The sequence below is a fragment of the Gopherus flavomarginatus genome, chromosome 5, assembly GCF_025201925.1.
Source record: "Gopherus flavomarginatus isolate rGopFla2 chromosome 5, rGopFla2.mat.asm, whole genome shotgun sequence".
Classification (NCBI taxonomy): domain Eukaryota; kingdom Metazoa; phylum Chordata; order Testudines; family Testudinidae; genus Gopherus; species Gopherus flavomarginatus.
This window is the reverse complement of record NC_066621.1, coordinates 71,082,834-71,107,104: the sequence shown is the minus strand read 5'-3', so window position 1 is coordinate 71,107,104 and position 24,271 is coordinate 71,082,834. Positions and strand designations below refer to the sequence as shown.

General features: G+C 40.8%; 1 protein-coding gene across 3 annotated transcripts in view; it reads left to right on the top strand.

Moving 5' to 3' along the window:
- The first annotated feature begins 1,018 nt into the window (after positions 1–1,018).
- Positions 1,019–24,271, top strand: part of ANO3 (anoctamin 3) — a 390,484-nt gene continuing 367,231 nt past the window's right edge. For all 3 annotated transcript variants that reach the window (XM_050955262.1, XM_050955263.1, XM_050955261.1), the window contains exon 1: positions 1,019–1,538. In XM_050955262.1, the coding sequence (XP_050811219.1) occupies positions 1,385–1,538 (154 nt within the window). In that variant the 5' untranslated portion in view covers positions 1,019–1,384. The remainder of the gene's footprint in view (positions 1,539–24,271) is intronic.

Sequence of the window (24,271 nt, the reverse complement as noted above, 5' to 3'; positions counted from 1 at the left end):
CCAGTCTTGTTCATGTCTATTGATTTACAGGGTTTTTTTGCACCTCTCTATTGATAAAGTTTCTTCCACTTGTAATCTGTGAAACAAAAGTAACAAGAAGGATGTCCAGTAAAAATTATACATAAATAACAGATGTCAGTTCCTAATAGCCCCTTTATCTTGCAAGGAAATGGCATGTCTCTTACCATAAACCCTGAGTGATACTGTTCATTTACGTATAAACAGTCTATACTTCATCATTTGTTTCATTCTGTTTATTGTTCTTTAGGGGACTCTGAAATAGCAAGCCCTCTGCCACCCATGCTGCTGTTAGTCTGTACAGTCCCATCATGCAGAAACAAAGCAACCTTCCCCTTTTTCTCCTTTAAAAGTGAATATGACCAATTACAAGTCACTGAGATATCTGTGTAGTTGTGTAATTTCCCACCATCGCCAGTGGGTGCCTCTCTTGGTACTACTTATTTGGAACCTAAAATGTGGGACAGAGGTTGAGTAAAGTAGGGAGAACAAAAACAGATTGTAGTTGATGTGCTAAGCTTTTTATAGGTTTATTTAGAAGCAGGGAGTAGAAAATATAATAAACATAGTTTATCTAGCTCTCTTAAATAGTGAAACATTTTATTCGCCAATATTATTACAGTTGGATCCCAGTTTATAGCCAGTTACTAAATGATTAATGTTAATGTAGTCTTAATTCTAACATAGTACAGTATGGTGTACTATGTTAGAATTAAGACTACATTTCTCACTTTGTTCAAAGAATGACTTTGTCTTTGTACAGTTATCTTGCTGCAAACACTTGGACAAAGGACTGAGTATTGTAACCCAAGGAACATCACTGTGGCATAACTAACTTCCACATATCAACTGCCAGCTTCCAGCTGATGAGTTGCTGTGTGAAATATTCTTGTTTTCATTGGTAGTGATTAGCCCCTCCCAGCTGGACCAATGTGTAATGAAATGTGAATTAGAGCTGTTAAAACAAAGTTGAGACCAGTTCTTAGCAGACATACAGATGTCTCCACTTATCCTGTTTATTTCTGTAGCAGCTACACAGAAATGCCATAATTCTACTGTCACTCTAAATAGAGGGGAACTTCTTAAAGGAATAACTTTTTATCCTTACAGAGAGAAAAATAACTCAGAAAATGTTTCAGAGCTGGCACACAACTTACTGGATATAGTAGGTCTCAGTTTTTGAAAAGTGGATTTTTATTTTTTTTATAATAGGATTTCTAGAAACATTGAAAACATTTTTCTTTTCAAATTGTTAAACTTGCAACTTCAAGAAAGTTGAATTTGGTTTTTTGTTGTTTTTTTTTTTGGGCGAGGGGAGGTATAATTTATTGTTTTTTAAACTGAGAACTTTAACAGAGATTTTGCAATGTCAGTTGTGGTAGTTGAACTGGATAATCTTTCTCCAGAAGACACTGAGAGTGAAAATGATGCCAAGTCCGTTTCTGGTAAAGCCAAATCCAATGAACTACATGTTGATTGCTTCAGTCTTAAACTTCACTACTCACACTCTTCACCTGCTGGTAAGTTTCAGTTTTATTGATTTTTTTTCCCTCTCTCTTCTCTACCTCCACCCTCCAGGCTGTCTTTATTTATGCATGTAATAGTGGAATGAACTATAGTATCTAATATGAAGAATATTTTTCATAGGGTCTTGTAATCAGCAGGTATGAGTCTGAGTTCTTGTTTTAGTTAACATGTGTTGCTGTCAGGTGTACCTGTAAAAGAAGGTAGATCAGGTGCTGATTGTTTAAAAAAATAAGGGGATAGATTTCTTCTATCTCTTAAGAGCTGACCTACAGAGGCTGCAGTTCAGAGGAGGAGGGGAAACAGTGGCAGTCACCTTTGCATCACCTGGAATATGGGCTGCTGAAGGGAAGACAATAGTTTTTCCTGAGCTGTTTATGGGCTGTGCTTCAGCCCAGAATCTCCTTTCCACCAAGAGCTATGACTACTTGCCTGCCCTTTCCCAGAAAGTCTCCTCCATAGCAGAACTTTCAAGGGAAGATACACTTACAGTGGTTCTTCATTGCTCCTACACATGGGGAAATTCTCTCCTTGCCCATTGTGGCTCATTGATAGGTTTTGTATGCTGCCTGAGAAGCACATAGGGTTGAAATAGATCCCATGAAATGTGAACAAAATTATCATCGAGTTTGAAATTTTTATTCCCTTGAAAATTCACTTGGCTGTGTCAAAATACAGCTTTATAGAATACCACTAACACATTCAAGGCTGTGTCTGTAATTTAGATCTGTTGAAACATTTCCCCTATGCCCTTTAATACCTTCCAATTTATTCAAATGACTCTCATCTAAGAAATACACTTAAATATGCTGTCTTCCTGTGGGCTACACCACAGTTTTCATTGTGTATCTTACCTCACGTGATTCACTGGGAATGCCTCCACTGGACTATGTTTCCACCTGCTCTATAATCACTAGTAGCACAGAAAACCAACTAGTTAAGCATATAGTAGCTGAATGTGAACATGGAGATGCTTTATCTTGGGGGTGGGGGAGGGGAACAATCCCAACCGGACATTGTAATTTTGACTTCACAAAAGCAGGTGAATAAGTAAACAGGTCTGTCGCTATAAGTATTTTCTTAGCAATGAACCTCCTGGAAGTTTGTGTAATTATCATTTTAAACATTCTAATTTTAATAAATATTGTCACATACAATAGCCAGAATTAGCACAATATGAATACATACAAGGTGATGTTATCTAATCCCTTGCAAGCAAACTGATCTGTTTGCTCCAAATTTGTCATACTCTTAGTAATAGTTATTTCCTAATTATTTATTTCATTTTCAGTCTATATGAAAATATCAGTAAGGCCTAAATCTTGAAAAAAGCGGTAGTCCGTTTGACTTCAGTGGGGCTACTTGGGTGTGTACATTTAAAACACACACATAAGCCTCTGGAGGATTGGAATTCAGTGTTCATTTCCTGCACTAGGCAATTTTACATTGCAATATTTGTAAGCGTGCAATATCATATGATGGAACAGCTCATGTTGGACTAACTACTACTTTTCCTAACAGATGAAACAAGAACACTCTCTGAGTACAGTAATTTGGCAGGTGCTTAAGTACCTTGATGAACTTGGGCCTCTGAGGGTGATGCTGTCTCTCCAATCCTAACCCCCTTTTTCCCCCCAAATGTTGAAGGAAAAAGACAGGCCTTGCAGCATGTCTAGATGGCTAGTAAATGCTGATCTGGGGAAGTTAAGGGGTCTTCTAACAGACCATCCTGCTAGTAAATCCCTCTCACTTAAATCAAAGAAGCTCCAGTATGGGAGTGCTCCTGACTGAAAGAGTAGTAGTAAGAGAGAGCCACGCTGGGGTGAGGTAGTATCTTTTACAGAACCAACTTCTGCTGGAGAGAGAGAGAGAGAGTGCTGCATGGAGCTCTTCTTCAGGTCTGGAAAAAGTAATCAGAGTATCATATCTAAATACAAGGTGTGACAGTCTGTTAAGCATAAAAGCTTAAGGTATGTTTCAGGAGACCAGTTAAAGTGAAGTGAGTAATTAACACCAGTGCTGTCATAGGACAAAGGAGGGTTAGTAGGTTACAAATTGTTGTAACAAGCTATTGAATATTGGTATCTAGCAGTTATGGAATAAGTTCCCAGGCTCATCTTTCAAAGCTGTTGTGTAGGTTTCCTTTAATAAGAGGACTGTGAGGTTAGATAAAGAGTGATCACTTTGTGAAAAGTGTTTGCCAACGGTGATATGGTGTTTTTGTCTTATCATTTTCCTGTGTGAATTGAAAGCATAGTGATTATTCAGGTTTACCCACATAGCTGATGTTGGGGCGTTGGGAGACTACTGAAGCCAAAACAGGAGATTTTAGGCCACTAAAAGTCTGTGAGCCCCCTGGGGCCATAGGGACATGCCGGCTGCTTCTGCAAGCGGTTCAGAGCTAGGGCAGGTAGGGAGCCTGCCTTATCCCCGTTGTGCTCACAGACTTTTAGTGGCCTAAAATCTCCTGTTTTGGCTTCAGTAGTCTCCGGGAGATAGAGCCTGATTCTGGGAGACTCCTGGGGAAACCAGGAGGGTTGGCAACTCTACTGTGGAGAGCTGGCTGACGTTGGGGGAGGATTTGTTTGAAGGCCTGAAGAGGGGGTTCATGAAATATTGTTCAGAGTGTTGTCCCTCTTAAGTATGAATTGTAATTCTTTGATATGCTGTAGGCTTCCAGTGTTTGGTAGGTGACAAATAAGGGTGTGCAGTCAGTGTCCCCACCCCCACTCCATATTGAAGCAGGTTCTCTCAGGGTATTTGGGTTGCCTGTTCCATGATGCTGTTTACTGCTCTGGTGGAGTGTCCTTGATTGGTGAAGGTGGTTTTAAGCGTGACAAGGTTTGTATCCCAGACTTCCTCATCAGAGCATATTCTGTGATATCTGAATGCCTGGCTGTAGATAACAGATTCTTGGTGCATCTGCAGTGGTTACTGGATATCTGGAGGTAAATGTAGGGGGAAAATGGAGTGTGGGGAAACATGGGCAGTACAGCAAAAAATAAAATGACAGTTCAATTTTTTTCTTGTGAGAGATATATCCTTCCAAAATTACTGATTTTATACATGTTGCAATATTTTTGTATAAATCAGTTATGCATGAGTTCCTAATTGCTTAAAAGTAGGAAATAACTTCAGCAACTGTGCAGTCCTTGTTGACAAACCTTGTCACTTCAAGGATGACCTTTGTGCATCATTGGAAGAGTCAGTAAGTTCTGCTACTTATCTTGGGGACCAACACAGCTACAACACAACTTATCAATAACTTTTTTATTTTTATTTTTGAAGAATGGTGACTTTAATGCAATTAAAATCTCAAAAAGTCATAGCCTTTTAAAATTGCTTTGTTTTGATATTTATTTGACCAATATTTCAAAGAAGCAAACCTTCCATTATGAATGTTAGCATGAGTTGGCTGAAGTCTGAATGAAACTCTGTTTTAAAAAAAAAAATCTTTGGCTTCCACTATATGGTTTCCTAAGAAAAACTTACACATGCTCAGCAATGGCCATTGATAAAAATAGATCTATTTTGGCTACAGTAAAATAACAGATCTGTTTTCTTAACACATAGGCTATTTCCAGGCAACCGAGATTAATACTCTGATGCAAAGTATCAAAACCCTGACAGGGACAGTCTCCAAGCATAATGCCAAATTTTCCAGGTATGTACAGTAAATAATCTGAAAATCTTTGAATCTGGGGAAAAAAAACATATTTGGACTTCATTCTTGCATTTGGATCTGCTAGTGCTGACCTCTGCACTCACACACTTACAGTGGGATGACACATGGATACAGGGGTCTGCCTTAGTAGATCCTGAAGCAGGATTGGATTGGAGCCTTGACAGCTTAATTTTATTACCATGGGTTATAGCCCAAATGGCAAAGAGGAAATACTACAAACAGCATGATGAAGTCAGAGGCCATGCTGCACTAAATGTTGATTGGTTGATTTTTGTGCCCAGTGTAGACATCAGTGTGCACAAAATTTCTTTGAAATGGAAGGTGCAGTAAGTCAGAATGTGAGATGCATCCATTTAGAGATCCTGATTTTGGAATGTATTTAAGCATGTGCTTAAGCTTGTCCCTGTTCATGTGCCTAACTGGAATCTAAATATGTGCTTATATGTTCTCCTGTATAAGAATGTTTTCTTGAATTGTGTCAGACCTTTCAGTTCAAGGGGAAGTGGAATAATGTAGTAAAAGTTAGAGTTGGTCTGAACATTTCTAAAATTTCAGTAAAAAATGGGGAGGGCGATGTCTTCGTTGGGAATTGGTCCTGCTTTGAGCAGGGGGTTGGACTAGATGACCTCCTGAGGTCCCTTCCAACCCTAATCTTCTATGATTCTGCCCCCTCCCTTCCTGTCTTCTGTGTTTTTTCGTGCCTCTAAGTTGTGTCACCCATTCTGCAAACTCAGTTATGAATGTGCATATGTGTTGTCAGAATCAGGGCCATATTCCTTAAGCATAGTGCAAATAAAATCTTACATTATGAAAATTGAGAGAATTTTAAATATATATTCATTACCAATTTTCAACTATGTAGTGTAGTTGTAGCCATGTCAATCCCAAGATATTAGAGAGACAAGATGTTGGTGAGCTAGAGAAGCTTTCCAGCCACAGAGAGGTCGTCTTCAGGTCTGGGAAAAGTACTCCCAGAGTCACAGCGCAAATGCAAGATGGATCAGATTGTTTAGCATAAGTAGTTAGCACACACTGTAAGGGATCTTTCAGGGTGGAGTGGCCCGTTAACACTTCTGGAGGACAAAAAAGTGGGGGTTAGTGGGTTACAGATTGTTGTGATAAATCATAAATCCAGTGTCTTTGTTCAGTCCATGATTTGTAGCGTCTAACAGAGTAATGAACTCAAGTTCCAAGATATGTTCAAGTGCAGAGTCCTGCACTTAGGAGGGAAGAATCCCATGCACCATTACAGGCTGGGGACTGACTAGCTAAGTGGCAGTTCTGCAGAAAAGGACCTGGGGATTACAGTGGGCAAGAAGCTGGATATGAGTCAACAGTGTGCCCTTGTTGCCAAGAAGGCTTACAGCATATTGGGCTGCATTGCCAGCAGATCAGGGGAAGTGATTATTCCCCTCTATTCAGCACTCGTGAGGCCACATTTGGAGTATTGTGTCCAGATTTGGGCCCCCCACTACAGAAAGAATGTTGACAAACTGGAGAGCTTACAGCAGAGGGCAACAAAAATGACTGAGGAGAAGCTGAGGGAACTAGGCTTGTTTAGTCTCCAGAAGAGAAGAGTGAATATGTGGGGGCATGGGGCGAAGGAATCTGATAATGCCTTCAACTACCTGAAAGGAGGTTCCAAAGAGGATGAAGCTAGGCTATTCTCAGCAGTGGGAGATGACAGAACAAGGAGTCATCGTCTCAAGTTGCAGTGGGGGAGGTTTAGGTTGGATATTAGGAAACACTATTTCACTAGGAGGGTGGTGAAACACTGAAATGGGTTACCCGGGGAGGTGATGGAATCTCCATCCTTAGAAGGTTTTTAAGGCCCAGCTTGACGAAGCCCTGGTTGGGATGATTTAGTTGGAGTTGGTCCTGCTTTGAGCAGGGGATTGGACTAGATGACCTCTTGAGATGACCTCTCTTCCAACCCTAATCTATGATTCTATGTCTTTTTGAAGTGTTGTGCAGGTTTCCTTTGAGGGTGAGGACTGAGAGATCAGATATAGAGTGATCGCTTTGTGAAAAGTTTCACCCACAGAACATTCTGGGTTTTTCTGTTTTCCTATGTGAGCTCATTCAAGAGTAAAGTGATTATTTGGTTTCACCCACATAGTTGTTGGGGGAGGCATTTAGTGCACTGGATGAGGTATACACATGTTGTGATAGGCATGTGTAGGATCCATGAGTCTTGAAAGGTGTGTTCTGGGGGAGTGTGTGTTGTAGCAGTGGAGTCTGTCTTCAGGGTTTGCATCTGTTTTTCTGGCAGGGTCTGATGCTGCTTTGAGTATATGTGTCCTGGTCTGTGGAGAGCTTGCTTCTGATGATGAGCTTGGAGAGGTTGTTTGAAGGCTAGAAGAGGAGATTCAGGAAAGATTTCTTTCAGGATGGGGTTTCCATTGAGTATGGTTTGTAGTTGTTTGATTATACTCTATAGGGGTTCCATTGTGGGCTGGTAGGTGACAACTAAGGTTGTGCAGTCGGAAGGAGGAGAGGAGGAGTGTATTTCTGTACTGAAGTGGGTTCTCTCAAGCTATTTGGGTGGCCTTTTCCATGATGTGATCTACTTCTCTGGTGGACTGTCCTTGTTTGAAGGTGTTTTTACATGTGTTAAAGTGTCTATCCCAGACTTTCTTCTTGGAGCATATTGTGTGGCATATGAATGCCTGGCTGTAGATAACAGATTTCTTGATGTTTGGTGTGATTACTGGATCTATGAAGGTAGGTGTGGTGATCCCTGGGTTTCTTGTTTTTCTCAGGGGATATCTCTTTTTCCCTCTTCTTCCCACACCCACCAACAAAACAAAGCATCCAAGTAGCGCTAATCTGTGTACAGGGGAGTTACTGGTGGTAGTGGCATTTTTTTAATGAGTAACCCCATGTTCAGCAGGGCTAGAGATTCCCACTTGTTATATTCCAGCATTTACAAAAAAAAAAGAGTGAAATAACAAATCAGGTTTTCTTTAAATATACATTATGTTTAAAGAGAAATATCATCTCAAAAAGATCCTTGGCCACTGATCCATCCCTTTTGCATTATTCTTGTGGTGCAATGAGATACAGAGCTGCACTGACAGGGAATTAGGAATTCCCTTGAATAAGGGCCTCCCTGGAAGATATGAAGTTGGCATAGCTGCCTAAACACTACTTCCCACCCTCCCCCAGTGTAGTGGATGTAGTGGGAATGAGGCCAGAGCATGCTTTGTTTCAGCCAGTCTGGACTAGCAGAATAACATCTGCAGGTTAGAGTAGACTCAAGGCTCTTATAACTTGGGACTGCACTCAGAATATGTACGTAAAACAGAACAGGAAGGGACTTCCTGGATAGTCAATTCCGCTGATATCACAGGCAATTCCTACATGTAATCCTCATCAGAAACTTGTCAAGGTCTATCTTAAAACTAGTTAACTTTTTTGCCCTACTACTCCTTATTGGAAGGCAGCTCCAGAAATTCATTCCTCTGGTGGTTAGAAATCTTCTAATTTTTAGCCTAAATTTATTCATAGCCAGTTTATATTCATTTGTCCTTGTGCCAACACAGTTCATTAGCTTCAATAGCTTGTCTCTTTCAATGGTGTTTATCCTCAATGTATTTGTAGAGCGCAATCGTATCTGCTCTCAGCCTATGTTTTTTCTAAGCTAAATAAGCCAAAATCTTAGGCTCTCAATTCCCCATATCATCCTTATATCCTTTTCTGTTCCTGTTCCAGTTTGAATTCATCTTTCTCATCTATCTTGTATGTGGGTGGCCAGAATTGTACATAGTATTCCAGATGAAGTCTGAGTGCCTTGTACAATGTCATTAATACTTCACTATTTCTACTGGAAATGCTTCGCTTGATGCATCCTAAAATCGCATTTGTCTTTTTCACAGGCACATGACACTGGTGATTCATAGTCATCCTGTGATTGAGTATTACACCCAAGTTTTTCTCTTTTGTTTCTGACTGAAATCCTAGCTTACTGTAGAAAATTTTATTAGTCCCCAAGTGCATTACCTTGCACTTTGTACTATTGAACTTCATCCTGTTTTTATTACTCCAGTGCTCAAGGTCATCCAGTTCTTTTATATTTTATATTTATATTCCAATCTTCTGAATTGACAATAACTCTCAACTATGTGTCATCACAAATTTCATTAGCACACTCCTACTTCTTCTGCTAACATCATTAATATGTGGAATCAAAGGGGAGAAAGGTGAGAGTCATCTATGTCTCCCCTCCCCTTCTCGTTTCCTGTTCACCAAGTGGATCTCAGGTGTACCTGATTATCTAGATCTAGGTTTGAACAAATGTTATTCCCTGACATAACCTATATAAATACATGCACTTTCAACAAACTCAACTTTCTTGTGTCCTTTGAAATATACGGATCTCAATTTAGCATTCCAAAAACATCTTACAGGAGTGCCATCTTCAGTGACATAAGAATTACATTCTTTGATTCCAGATGAAGTGAATATTTACAAGGTAGGATTTTGCCATTGTATGGAATATTTACTTTGGTGAAACGGAAATATCTGAAGAATTTTACTTAAAATATATTGTAAATAACTCAGCTATTACACTTTATGTGATGGTTAGATTGTTTCATAGTGCAAAGCCACACTGCTGCCACTTGTGAATGTCCTTTAAACTGAAAATATTTCCATTATTCTCTGAAGATTGAGTTAATCCTGTTTATTGAAAATTGCCTAAATCACTATTCTTCAGTTCTCCCCCTGAGTTTTTGTGGTAATTTTCTCATTCATTTCTTCTGAATCTTGAAAACAGCTTAGATGAAATTTAGTGTGCAAGGAGTTACATACACAACTGTGAATGGTAGCTGTGCATGTAATCATCTTTGTGCCACACTGACAATTCATCCTAATTGTTCAATCGTACTGTTGTGATATAGTGCAAGAAAGAACAAAACTGCTGATATACTAGGAGGAGTTGCTGTTAATTGAAACACAATTTTAGGTCCCAGTCTTGAAATGAACTCTGTGCAGGACCAGAGATCAATTCAGGATCAGGACCTTACACTTCAAGGGCTTCATTCTCATTACCCTTACTCCAGTTTTAAAACCATGCAACCCATTGGCTTAACTTGTAATTTACAACTGGAAATCCTTGCAATTTACACTGGATCAGCTCCACATTGCTACTTCTCTCTCTCTCTGCTCCTCACTACACAACAAAAGATCACAAGAAAATATTTTCCTGTTCTGTCAGTTCTCCCTAGGAAGGAATGAACAGCTTCAGCGAGGAAGATCAATATTAGGAAAAATCCCTTTACTTATGTGGCCATGAAGACAAGGCTCATTGCAAAGCCACCAAAAAAAAAAGTAATTAATTCAGTGGCAGAGTAGAGACATAAGTTATTAGCAATTTCCTACCTTCCACATACTATGTAATGTATTTCATTATTTCTGATGGATAACAGAATAATTATAGATTTCTTACTGAGCTGTTGTCATTTTTAATTCTTTTTTTTACCTTGGAGGCCAAACAGAACTGTTCTATACAATTTGTGTCAAATCCTGGTAAAAGGGGACTGTAACACATGAAATAAAACAAAGGTAGACTCTGTTATTCCCAGACTAATATATTTAATATACTACCACTTTATAAATTAAATTGGTATCTGCTGTAGCTCTTGGGAGGGGAAAGCAACTCAGTGGTGCTCAGATCTGGAAAAACTGCAGTAGAATTTGTGCTGCAAAGTCTCAACAGTGCTAACACATCAAGTACTCTGGCATGGATCAGCATTATAGCTAATCATCCTAAAGATGCACTGTGTGTTGCTAGTGTGAAATCCTTGTTCTGTTTTTCTATACAGTAGGCCCATAGACAAATAATAATTCAAAATTCTCAGAGAGGTCTAGCCCACTGAAGCATACATCTCTGACCCTAGGGTTCACAACTTCTATCCTTGCATGGCTAAAATAGATGGAAACTAAGCTGGATATAGACATTTAATTTTTCCCAAAGGCATCATTCTTTTCTATGCTCTTCCTCCCACTAATAAGTTGTTTACTTTTAAGCTGGGGATGCGGGCAGGTCAACTAATCCCAGTCTATTTAAAGGAAATCTTTTCAGTGATGTATTATTGGACAGTAATAGCCAGCTGTATTTTCACAAACATGTATGTATTTTATATCTCAGCTTCCCTAAGTAACAACAGACATAAGACTTGATTTACATACAGCATGTGCTGTTTCTCAGATGCCACTGGAAAGTTGTCTGATTTAACAAGTACGGTGAGGTACTTACAAATGTTAAATTGCAGTATTTTGTCCTGGTGGATGGGGGTAGGAGCAGAGAGTGGTTTTCCTCAGTCCTTACTCTTGCTGTCATTCTTTTTCTTTCGTTTTTGAGTCAGCATGGGTCTGCCTTATGTCTTAGTTTATTAGCAGCCAGTCTGCACACTGTATGCTTGAGCCTAGCATGATGCCCAGGTAACAGGCTGGAATGCAAGATATGTCAGAAGAGGAGATCACTAAAATACCTGTAATGTTTCCTAACTGTGTCAGTGTAAGGATATTGTTACAAATCAGGGCTTGTAGCAGAGCTAGTCTCTGCCCGGCAATTTAATGTGCGCAGCTAGCCTGCAAAAAGTGTCCTGATTGGATATGCCACCAGATTGGCTGGAAGGGCCAGCAGACTGGCTCTTAAGCCTGCAGCAGCAGCTCCTTCCTGGGTGCTCAAGGCTCACACCACCATGACTCCTACAGAGTTACCTTGTTCCTGCTGTCCCTGACTTGCTCCCAACCTTGCCTCACCCTGGTCCACATATGAGATCTCCTTACCTGTTACCCTGCTTGCTCCTGGTGTCTGATTCTGCCCTCAGCTCTGGATCCTGCCTCTAGCTTTGACTCTTGGCTCTGGCACCCAGTTCCTGATCTCTGCCTGGACTCTTGGCTCTGACACCTGCTTCCAGCTCTGTCTCTAATCCCTAGTTTCTAATACTCAGTTCCTGTTGCTTGCTCCAGCCACGAGGCCTTTTGAGCAGCCTACACATAAGGGCCAGGGGCTCTGGTGCAAGCATGGATCCTATTAAGGCACCAGTGGAACTGGTGGACGCTCAGTACCTGCAACTGCAAGTGGCAAATACAGAATGTGGACCTGCAAGAACAGGTTGCTGCTGACTCCTTCACGCTGTCCTTGCACCTGGAGCCAAAGATTCCACTGCCTGTTTAATTTGATTGGAAAGAGTTTTGAGGATTCCCAAGACAATGCTGGCTCCTGTTCTTTGTGCACTTTAGATCATTTCCCACTGATCAGGCCTGCATGAGTCTCATCTTAAACTTGTTCACTTTGGCTTGGGCTTCCCCCACCCCTTCTGGAACAGTCCAGCCCCCTCCTGGGACAATTAGAGGAATTAATTCAAGCCATGTCTATTATCTTTGACCCCAATCATATGCAGACATGGATTCAGCCCTCCAGGCTTCACAGCAGGGATACTCACCCACAGCCAAATGTCATTGTTTGGCTACTGATAACAGGTGGAATGAAGCAGTGCATTATAACCACTTCCACTGGGGTTAAACGAGATTATAAAAGATGAACTTATGTGAATAGACCCTCTGCCCACCCTGAACAATATGATTGGTTTAAGCATTTGAATCAACAATCCACTCATGGAGCGGTGCTGAGAGTGTGCATCAATTCTCCAGAGGCCATTAGCATCCCTGTCCATGCTACCCCAACCACGTGAGTTTTTTTCCCTGTCATCAGAACCCATGACAGTCAACCAGGCCCTGCCCACAGCTCTCTGATACAGAGAAGCTCTGACACTAGCAACTGAGCCTGTGTTGGCAACCCAGCTACTTGCACTGATGTGCCCAGTAAAGACTCAGACAGCACAGGGGCTGGGAAATGGCAGGGCCTGAACCCCAAGGAGCGAGTCCAATCTTATTTGGTTTTCTCCCTCTTCTGGGAGGCCCTCGGTCAGCACAGCAGGACCGTGAAGCCATTTTCCAATGCGGCTCTGCATATGTCCACTGATTTGAATACTGGCAAGCCCCAAGATTCATCTAGAGGCCCTAGCTGACTGGGGGGCCTTGAGTATCTTGAACTTTGAGGTCCATGTGATACTATGATATGCAAGAACTCTCCAAATCTGGTTGAGACTACTGATGAGTACCTAATCTTTGGGACCATTAGCCCACTAGGCCATGCCAATGACAGTTGCCACTCTCTGGAAGCATCAGGATACCTTCCAGTTTGGTATAAACTGGGAACACCTTGCTCTAGTCATCTTAGATATGTACTGGCTTTTTACTCATGATCCCCACATTCGCTGGGAACCATACAATTTTTAGCTCCTGGTATTGCTAGCAATCCTGTCCCCCAGGACCCAAGGACCAAACTGGTGTATGCTACAGTTCATGCCCCACACTGGAAAACCTTGAACCTCAAGAAGTGACACCCCCCTCCCATGAGACAGATGAGTGGAAGCCCACTTTCCACTCTCGATACGGTCACTTATGAATATGTGTCATGCTGTCCATCCTATGTAATGCTCCAGCACCTTTCAGCACTTTATGAATAATATCTTCTGGGATATACTTCACCAATTTGTCTTTATCTATCTTGACAACATTCTCACTTTCTGTGAGCAACCTCTTTTTGACATCAGGGGTGTACTGTTCTTGAAAGACTAAAACAGAATAATCTATAAGTGAAACAATGGAAATGCAAGTTTGACTGGGAAACCCTTGAATTTCTCTGTATTATTTTGCCACAGGGACTGGCAGTGGACCCCCACAAGGTATCAGCCATCATGGAGTGGGCAGCACTTAAGGATGTCCATTGACTCTAGAACTTCTTGAGTTTTGCTAATTTTATAGACTTATCCCAGGATTCTCTGTTCTGGCTGCCCTTCTCACAAACCTGCTGTGAAAGAGAGTCTTACTTAAATAGTCCCGAGAAAGTCAGGGTGCTTTTTATAATTTGAAGGAAAGGTTCATCTTGGCTCCCATACTCTACCTACTAGATCTTTTAAGGTGGACACTTTGAACTGCAAGGGGCAGGTCTATTCCAACTTGACACTCCAAATGAGCAACTTTACCCATGAACTTTTTACTCATGAAAATTCACTCCTGCTGAGAGCAAATATGATAACCTATCGAAAGAATTGCTGTCCATCAAAGTGGCCTTTGCAAAATAACTCTTTCTGGGAGATGAAGTGTTAGGTTCCCAGTCTGTTCTTACAGATCATAAATATTTGGAAAGACAGCCAATACCTGGACCAACAGCAGGCATGATGGTCCCCCTTCTTTGAATGATCAAATTCACAGTAATCTATTGAATTAGGATAAGGAATGAGAAGGCGGATGCATTGGCACAGAGGGATGAGTACTTAAAGCCTGTTGAGTAGACTGACTCCTATCCTCAAGCCCCCAAACTTCATTTCTGGCACCATAACCTCTGACTTGTTATCTTCCATTCAGTCTCAGTTGACTGACAATCCCTTTGCCATCCAAACCTGTCAAGCCTCAGACTACAACCAGGACCATACCTCCACAGTGTTTGTTCAAGGACAGGATCCTGTGCTGTGAGGGATGCATCTAATGTACCTGAAGGAGCTACTTGGCTTTGAGTCCTACAACTCAGCCACAATGCTTCCCTGGCAGGCCACTTCAGACATTCCAAGACGAGGAACTTTTGGTGGCCAGCTGTATGCACCTCTGTTGCTTCCTATGTAGACTCTGTCTTATGATCTTTGCACCTGGACGAGGACGTCCTCCCTCTCCTCCCCCACTCAATACCACTACATCTCTTCAAGCCCTTACCTAGTCACCACTGGCCTTGGACCATCATTTTATGGCCTTTATCAGGAAATTACCACCTTCCCAAGACCACACTACAATTCCAGTAGTGATTGTCCATTTAACTATGGTGGCTTATTTTTGTTCCATGCCAGTCACTTCCCTCTGCTCAAGAGACAGCCCACCTGTTTGTTAACAAGCTCTTTTGTCTCCTCAGCTTGCCTGTGGACATAGTATCTGACTGGGCACCACAGTTTATTTCCTGCTTCTGGCAGGAATTTTTTATGCCACCTGGGTATTGATGTCCTAACATCAATGTCATATTACCCAAGGACCAATGGTCAGGCAGAGTGGGTCAATCAGGTCTGAGACCAATGCATACATAAACTAGAAAACAATCATCAAGATAATTGGCTGTCTTTGATCCTTCATGCTGAGTTCACCTACATAAGCAGACCCCTTCTTTGTTAACTATGGTCTCCATCCTCACATTCATCCAAAGATCCACTCAAATTATCTATGCCCACGATCACTGAACTCACTGCCCACATCCACCAGATACATCCCAAGAACTCCAATAGCAGTTAGTCACCAAGGTATCTTACAAATGTTATGCCGACTGGTCCCTCTACCCCAAACCTGGGTGTTGGCTAGGGGATAAGGTTTAGTTGTCCACCCAGAACCTGCGATTGACTTGCCTTTCTCAAACTGGACCTAGGGCTCTTCCAGATTATTAAACAGATTAATCCTGTTACGTTCAAACAGTTACTAGATTAGCTCAAGTATTGTGCAGCACAGCAGGTGCCTTCAAACCACTAAAAGTCTAATAGATTACAGGGGAGCTACAGGTAAGTTTCTTTTTGTGTTGACAAAGTGACCTAGGTTTGCTTCTGTTACACCAGTATAAATTCAGAGCAATGCTACTGTTTTCTATTGATTTGTCTAGATTTACACTGGTGTACCAGAGTAACTGGGCCAGATTCTGATGTCACACAACACCTGAAAACATATGGTCAGTAATAGACAGAAGTGTTTTTCATGAGTGCACAGGAAGATATACACAGTTAACTGGGCTGGAAGCTGAATATTATAAATAGAGAGGAGTCTGAGTGGTGCTGGAAGAGACCAAGTGTCTTCCAAGAACACATGCTAAGAGAGACCTTGGCTGCCTGTTAATCTCCATGTGCAATTCTGAACTGTGATATTTTACTGTTAGACTTTTCACAGTAGCTTTTTATCTCCAAGAATTATACATTTGTGTGCATACAATATATAGAAAATTAGCATAATTAATCCAGTGTTTTAGTGTGCACTCACTTCCTCTTCTAAAATAAATGTCCTTGATCTAAGTATGCTAAGTACTATGATCTGCGTAAACTGAATCACAATTAGGTACTTTTTTGTCTGTATTCTGTAAAGTGAATTGGCCTAAGATTATAATTGTTTAAAGTATACATTACTCTTATTTTTTCTTAGATTATGTATCTTAATATTGTAGAAGAGGCCAATAAACACCTGTAACACATCACATTTACTTTTGTCACCTAATAATGAGTACAAATATCTTAAATCTACATCTAGTCAGGCAGTCTTCAGTTGAGATTTATTTCCATTGCATTTCCATTTTTATGCTGCAATTCACCGTAATTTTATGGAAATGCAATATTGAAGTGCAATGTACTGTTGTCTAAAATTTCATTTCAGACCATTACTAACTAGAGAAGAAATCTTTTTTTAGCAAATTCAATTCTAAGGCAATAAAATCATCTGGAGGTGGATTTAATCTAATTGATCTCATGCATCTCCCTGAAAACACAAGATTGTTCATTATTCTATCTTTTTGTCTTGTATAGTTTTAATTAAGTCCTAAGCGTTGGGGTTCCCACCACTTCCTCTGTGAGAGTAGTCCATCACCTAGTATGTATCATTCTCAGCAAGCTTCCCTGATATTCAGTCCAAACTTCTTAATGTCATTCTTTTATTTCTAGTTCTACTTCTGTGTGCCACACTAAGTTCCTCATCCTTCTTCCTCTTTGCACCATTCAAATATGTGCAAATTATGCCTATCCTATATCCTCACTTCATCAAGCTGCTCCTATTTTGGATATGTGTGTTTGTACAATGTAGGTTCACTGTTCATCATTAGATTCAGGATTTGCCGGTGATTAACATACAGTGACATCATGCTTGGGCACTAACTGGTCTCTGGTGAGCAAAAGGTTAAATTAGCTCAGGGTTCCCCACCCTTGCATAGAGGAAGGACAATAAATTGACTGTGTAGGAAATGTTGCCTAATGCCAAACGTCACACCACAGGGTTGAACCCCAAGCTGGAAGTTTTCTTTGCTTTGACTATATTAAATTATTTTACTTTTGTTGTAAACAGTGACCTTTTAAGGAGATGATCTTGTTGACTGCAACTATCTTGTCCTGCCAAGTCATTCAATGAGTGGCGATTCTCATACCGTAGGTTTTCCTCAGAATAGGAAAGATACATCTGACATCTGTTGATACCCAGTGGCTTTTTAATGGTAATTAGAGCTGGTTAGAAAACTATTTGTTCTGCAATAGTTCAACTTCTCATTAGAAAACTGTTTTTGGCTTTTAACAACTAAAAGCTGAAAACTTTCAATCCAAAACTGCCAGAACCCCAAACTTTCAAGTTTTCCTTGGAAAGTTATCAATTTCCCACCAAATAAACAAAAAAACAAAACATTTTCTGGGAAAGCAGACCTTTTATGTGACATTTTTCTTGATACAGTTGAAAACCCAGTTTCCTGTTGGAGCGGGAAAAAATTGATGGAAAACCTTTTAATCGGTCCTAATGATGCTGCTGTAATGAATTGCAAATTTATTACACCACTGAACTCTCAAGTCAAGTTAGCTGATACTTATGTTTGTTTCAAGTTCGCCTGATTATACTTCCATGAAGTGTAACACAAAAGGTCTGTGTTCTTTCTGCACTGTAATCAGTTGAGCCAGATGGTTTGATTTAACTATATAGAGTCACTATAAATGAAAGTAAGTTATAGCATATGGTGGTTTTTAAGTAGAAGATGATTAGTGTGTTAAGGGCCCAAGCCTGCAAACCTGACCTAGTCAAAACATCCATTTAAGTCAATGGACATTTTGATTAAATAAAATTGCACAACTGGATTTGGTACCTTTAAAAAAAGAAATGTTCAGTGTGCATTAATCACAAACATGATGACTAAATTAGCTGGTTCTAAACTGTCCTGCTTTAAAAATGGATGGACATTGAAAGCAGCTTGTGTTTAAAAAAAGAGAGAACTATTGAAACAGAACTTAAGTTTTGTTTCAGCATTTGTGTTGGCAGTTTTGTGTGGCTCTGTGGTATGCCTGGTATGAGGCACTGGTTGTCTCTGCTCAGTTATATTAACTAAACTTAGTGCTATTTTAGAAATGAAATAGCAATAAAAGAGTCTATTTTAGTAACAGTTGATATATTGGTTTTGGTGTTGTCAGAAAAGACAAGCAAAATATAAATGTGGAGTCATTTTAAGGGTTTAAGTGCGTGTGCATGTGTAAGAGAGAGAGCGCAAATACATAAGAACCCAAAGTGGGCATAAATATAATCACAAGGATTCAAGGTCCATCTCAAAGCAGGTTGAATGAACTTGAGTATTTATTTGTAAATTCTGACATCTCATTTTTCTTGGGAGTGACTTGTCCTTGTCCTTCTGACTAATTTATCTAGATGAAGTAACAAATGTATTTTGGTTGGGATTTTTTTCCCCCTTCATATCTGAAAGAACACAGAGTTCACGCTAGTGTACATATTTCACTGAGACTTCAGACTGTTGACCTGTTGATTCACCACAGGAAGGAAGTGGTGAGAGGATGCATGTGTTCACTTGCTCTTTTCATAAACACCCTGAATTGAAACCAGGGATCTATCTTTTTAACAGGGTGGAGCAGCTTTTCCTGCTCTCCAGTACTCCAAACTATAGCTTGCTGTAGCCTCTCATAACAAACCTCACCTTGTTGACCATTTCTGCTGCAATACCTTTGAGGAAACCTTGTTTCCCCTCTGCTTGTGTTCTCCAGGGATTTGACCTTAATCTCCATCTGTATTATCTTCTTGGGTGACCTCATCTATTCCTTTGGTTTCTCATCATTTCGGTGCTGACAACTGTCTTCTGCCTTTTTGGCCCTTATCTCTCTTCCTGATTAAGCTTGTATCTCTTTGTCTAGGGTTATAGGAATTGCCATGCTGAGTCAGAACAGTGGTCCAACTAGTCCAATATCCTGCCTCTGACAGTGATCCATACTTCCTGCTTCTGAGGAAGGATAAGAAAGGCCCCAGTTTCTCCAACATTGCCTCAAGAATATCCTACCATGCCCTCAAATTAAATGATAAAAACTGAGCATCTCTCTTTAGTTCTGAAGGAACTCGTATGTGAAATTACAGAACTGCTAACTGTGGTATGTAACCTATTGTTTAAATCAGCTTCTGTAACAGATGACTCTAGGAAAACTAGTGTGACACCAATTTTTAAAAAGGGATCCACTGGTGATCCTGGCAAGGACAGGCTGGTAAGCCTAACTTTAGTAATGGGAAAACTGGTTGAAACTATAGTAAAGAAAAATTGTCAGACACCTAGATTAACATGATTTGGGGAAGAGTCAACATGGTTTTTGTAAAGGGAAATTGTGCCCTCACCAATCTAGTAGAATTCTTTGAGGGGGTCAACAAGAATGTGGACAAGAGTGATCCAGTGGCTATAGTGTACTTAGATTTTCAGAAAGCCTTTGACAAAGTCCCTCTCCAAAGGCTCTTAAACAAAGTAAGCTGTCATGGGATAAGAGGGAAAATCCTCTCACAGATCAGTAACAGGATAAAAGATAGGAAATAAAGGGTAGAAATAAATAGTCAGCTCTCAGAATGGAGAGAGGTAAACGGTGGTATCTTCCTGGGGTCTGTACTGGGACCAGTCCTATTTAATATATTCATAAATGATTTGGAAACAGGGGTAAACAGTGAGGTGGCAAAATTTGCAAATGATACAAAACTGCTCGATAGTGAAGTCCAAAGCAGACTGCAAAGAGTTACAAAGGGCTATCACAAATTTATAAATCTATGCTATGCCCACATCTTGAATACTGTGTGCAGATGTGGTCACTCCATCTCAAAAAGGATACATTGGTTCAGAAAAGGGCAACAAAAATTATTAGGCGTATGGAATAGCTTTCATATGAGGAGAGATAAATAAAACTGGGACTTTTCAGCTTGGAAAAGAGAGGACTAAGGGATGATATGATAGAGGTCTATAAAATCATGATTGGTGTGGAGAAAGTAAATAAGGAGATGTGTTATGAGAAGGAGTAAACAAGAACTAGAGGTCACCAAATGACATTAATAGGCAGCAGATTTAAAACAAACACAAAGTATTTTTTCACACAACGCACAATCAAACTGTGGAACTCTTTGCTAGAGGATGTTGTGAAGGCCAAGATTATAACAGGATTCAAAAAAGAACTAGATACATTAATGGAGGAGAGGTCCATCAATGGCTATTAGCCAGATGGGCAGGGATGGTGTCCCCAGGGCTGACTCTAGCAATTTCGCCGCCCCAAGCACAGTGGCATGCCGCAGGGGGTGCTCTGCAGTGGCTCCAGTGAACCTCCCGCAGGCTTCCCTGTGGGGGGTCCGGTAGTCCTGCGACTCCACTGGACCTCCTGCAGGCGTGCCTGCGGATGCTCCATCAGAGCTGCGGGACCAGTGGACCCTCCTCAGGGACGCCTGCGGGAGCTCCACCGGAGCAACCTGCCGCCCTCCCAGCAACGGGCAGAGCGCCCCCCGCAGCATGCCGCCCCAAGCACGTGCTTGGCGCGCTGTGACCTGAAGCCGGCCCTGGGTGTCCCTAGCCTCTGTTTGCTAGAATCTGGGAATGAGCGACAGAGGATGGATCACTTGATGATTACCTGCTCTGTTCATTCCCTATGAAGCACCTGGCATTGGCCACTGTCAGAAGACAGGATATTGGGCTAGATGGACCTTTGCTCTGACCCAGTATAGTTGCTCTTATTTTCTTACATTCTCTTTCCTCTGCCACAAACCTTCCCTGTGATATGGATATTACTACAATTCTTCCTGTCACTCAAACTCACATTATGGAGTTAATTTTACATCTAAATTTTCATCTAAATTGATACATTTCTAAACAAGTCAATTTGGATGAAATATTGTTTAGGGGACAAATATTTAATGTTCTATTTTTACATTTTTAATGGAACAATTTGATTTTTTCACTTTAAAATGACTTTTTTTTAAAGCAAATTCATTGTTTTGATATAAAACATGTATGAAAAATTCAAGGTCAAAATTGGAACCATATTATCAAAATGTATGATTGGAAGAGACCTTGGAAGTCATCTAGTCCATCTCCCTGTGCTGAGACAAACATGTCTTGACCATTTTAATTAAATTTGTTAGAATTTTGTTGCATCAGAAATCTTGGGGATGGGGGGGAAACTTTTATTTTGGAATTTATTTATTTTTAATTACAATTTCCAACAAAATGGAAATCCAGTTTTTGCCCATCTCTACAGTATAATCTATTTTGGACTATATTCTTAGCTGAGTTACATTTCCTCTATTCCCTACCCAGCTTCTATTTCTATCTTCATGTTCTGTAGTTTGTAAATTCTTCAAGGAAGAGACTGTGTCCTTTCTTTAATCTCTGTAAAAACCTATGCAAAGTTATGGAGCAGGGGTGGTCAAACTGACTGACCCTCCAAGCCACATACAACAATCTTCAGAAGTTCAAGAGCAGGGAGGCACCTGCCAGCCCTTGGGGCTTCAGCCCTGCTCCTGCTGAAGCCCTGAGCCCCAGCAGGGGGGCCTGGTGGAACTGAACCATTAATATACCGGCAGAGTCACATGCTCCCTCTTCCCCCGATTTTTGCCAGGGTTTCTGGCCCTGCTTGGTCACATGGTGGCACCAGGCCCCCTCCCTGCAGGGCAGCTGTTGGAACGTACAAGCTGGAAGCTGCGGCTGTGGGGAGAGGTAGCAGCAAACAGCTGGGAGCTGCAGGGAGAGCTGCTGATTTTGCTGCTGCTTCTCCCACTATAGCGGCCCTTTCCTGCAGCTCCCATCTGTTAGCCACTGCGTCTCCATGTGGAGCTAACACCTGGGAGCTGCAGGGAGTGGCCACTGAGGGTAAAGAGGGGGTGTGCCTGGGGAGGCAAACTCAAGCTGTTGGGGGGAGGGGGGGGTCAAACCTTTAAATTGTACGCCCCCGACCCCCAGCCATCACCAGTTACCTCTGGCAGAAGTCCCTAGGCCCACCACCCTGCCACCAGGAAGAAGCCCTGAGCTTCCCCCAGTCTGGTTGGCAGAGGATGGGGGAGAGCCTGAGTGGCTCTGTGAACCACACTTTAACTGTAAAAGAGCTGCATGTGGCTCACAAGCCATGGTTTGGCCACCCCTGTAATGGTGAATAATAAATTTTTTGCTGCTAATAAAATACCAGGAAGAATTAAATATAGTATTTGTCATGATTCTTGTGTAACCTATTTCGTTTTCCAGGGTTTAGGAAACTATTGCCTAAACCATGTGTTGTGCAGGGATTAAATGGGACCCTTAGGACTGAATTTTTTTGTATGCTAATCTAATATTTTAAAGCTCAACATAAGTGGAGTACAGCTGACAAACTACACAGTAGCTGCCATGATATATAGCACTTGTGTAGCTCTGTACGTCTTCAACACTGGGCAAACATTAACAAATGCTCCTAACAATCCCATGATTAGACAAGTCTTTTTATTTGTATTGGGAAACAAAGATACAGAGAGATTAAGGTGCTGAGTGCTGACAGGTCTCATTGATTTCAGATGGAATTGGGTGCACTCAGAACTTCTGAAAATTAAGTTGCCCAAGGTAGGCAGTCTGAGCCACAATTACAACTTGGAAGAATCCGTTCTTGCTTGTAGAGCTGCCTCTCTCTTTTTTTATGTATATGTAAATTGTACATATTGGAACATTTGCAAAGTATATCTACCCAAAATGTATTGTAGTGCTTGACTCTCTTTGGTGACTGACAGTTAAACATGTAATACTAATAACTAGCTATGATGTTACTGCTTTTCATCCAAAGATCTCAAAACACTTTATACAGGTGGTGGTATTGTCACCATTTCACAGATAGAAAACAGACACAAGAAATGATTTGTCCAAGGTCACCCAGCATGCCAGAAGTAGAGCTTGTCTCCTGAGTCTTATCACTCTGTCTAGTTGGGCACACACCCTCCCAAATATGTTTGCTTAATTGCTTTTAATCTCTGGATTTCCTAACAAGAAGTGGTATCTCTAAGGAGCAGATTTTCAGCTTGTATAAATCTGTTTATAGCCATTCAAGTTAATGGAACTTTACAACAGTTGACAAATTTATGTGGGCATAAGCTTTCGTGGGCTAGAATTTCTAACACCAAAATAAGCAATGAGTACAGTGATATTGGGCATTCTCTTCATAGCTATGTTTACCACAAATATGTTGAAATGTGAGTGTAGGTGGTTGACGGTGGGTGATGATTATTATTTGTTTTTAACTGAAGAATAAAAAGTAGCTTTCAAAATGTATGTGTGGGGGAAGGCACATAAAGAAAATCCCAATAATACCTAACTGGGCTCTATTAGGTGACAGTGAAAGCTCTGTGAGATCATTTACTGGCAGTACTATACCTTAAACCTATTCAAATGATCATTTATAAAACATTTATAAAAACAAACTTAAAACTGTACATTCTAAAATAAAACGTTGATGTTCCAAATGCATAGTGCACAATTAAGTGCGATTGCAGATGACTGTAGATATGTAGCTGACTGTAAATGTCACTTTAAAATTCACAAAAAATATAGCAGGACACTTAAGGAAATTACTGACAAAAAAACGTTTAAAGACTATGTTAATCAATGCCACTGCTGCAGAGCCAGGGTTCATCACATTTTATACCTTGTTTATGCATTTAATAACATGTATCTAAAGATGTCAAGCCTTCATGAAAAAATATATGCAATAGAGTTGTGGGGAAAAAACCATTAAATTATTGTATTAGAGTTTAGTGACTGTTTCATAGAGGTGAGATGTACCAGTAGACAAACTTAAAGCCTGAGGGTTGTGGGAGGTAGGGTAGAGAGGAAGATGGTAGGGGAATATTCTCAGATCCATGCATAGGCCAGCTAACCTAGTATTGCAACTAATTCTGTCAGTCTACAAACAATCACCACAAGAAGTGTTCCCGTTGGATCTGCTATACTGTACA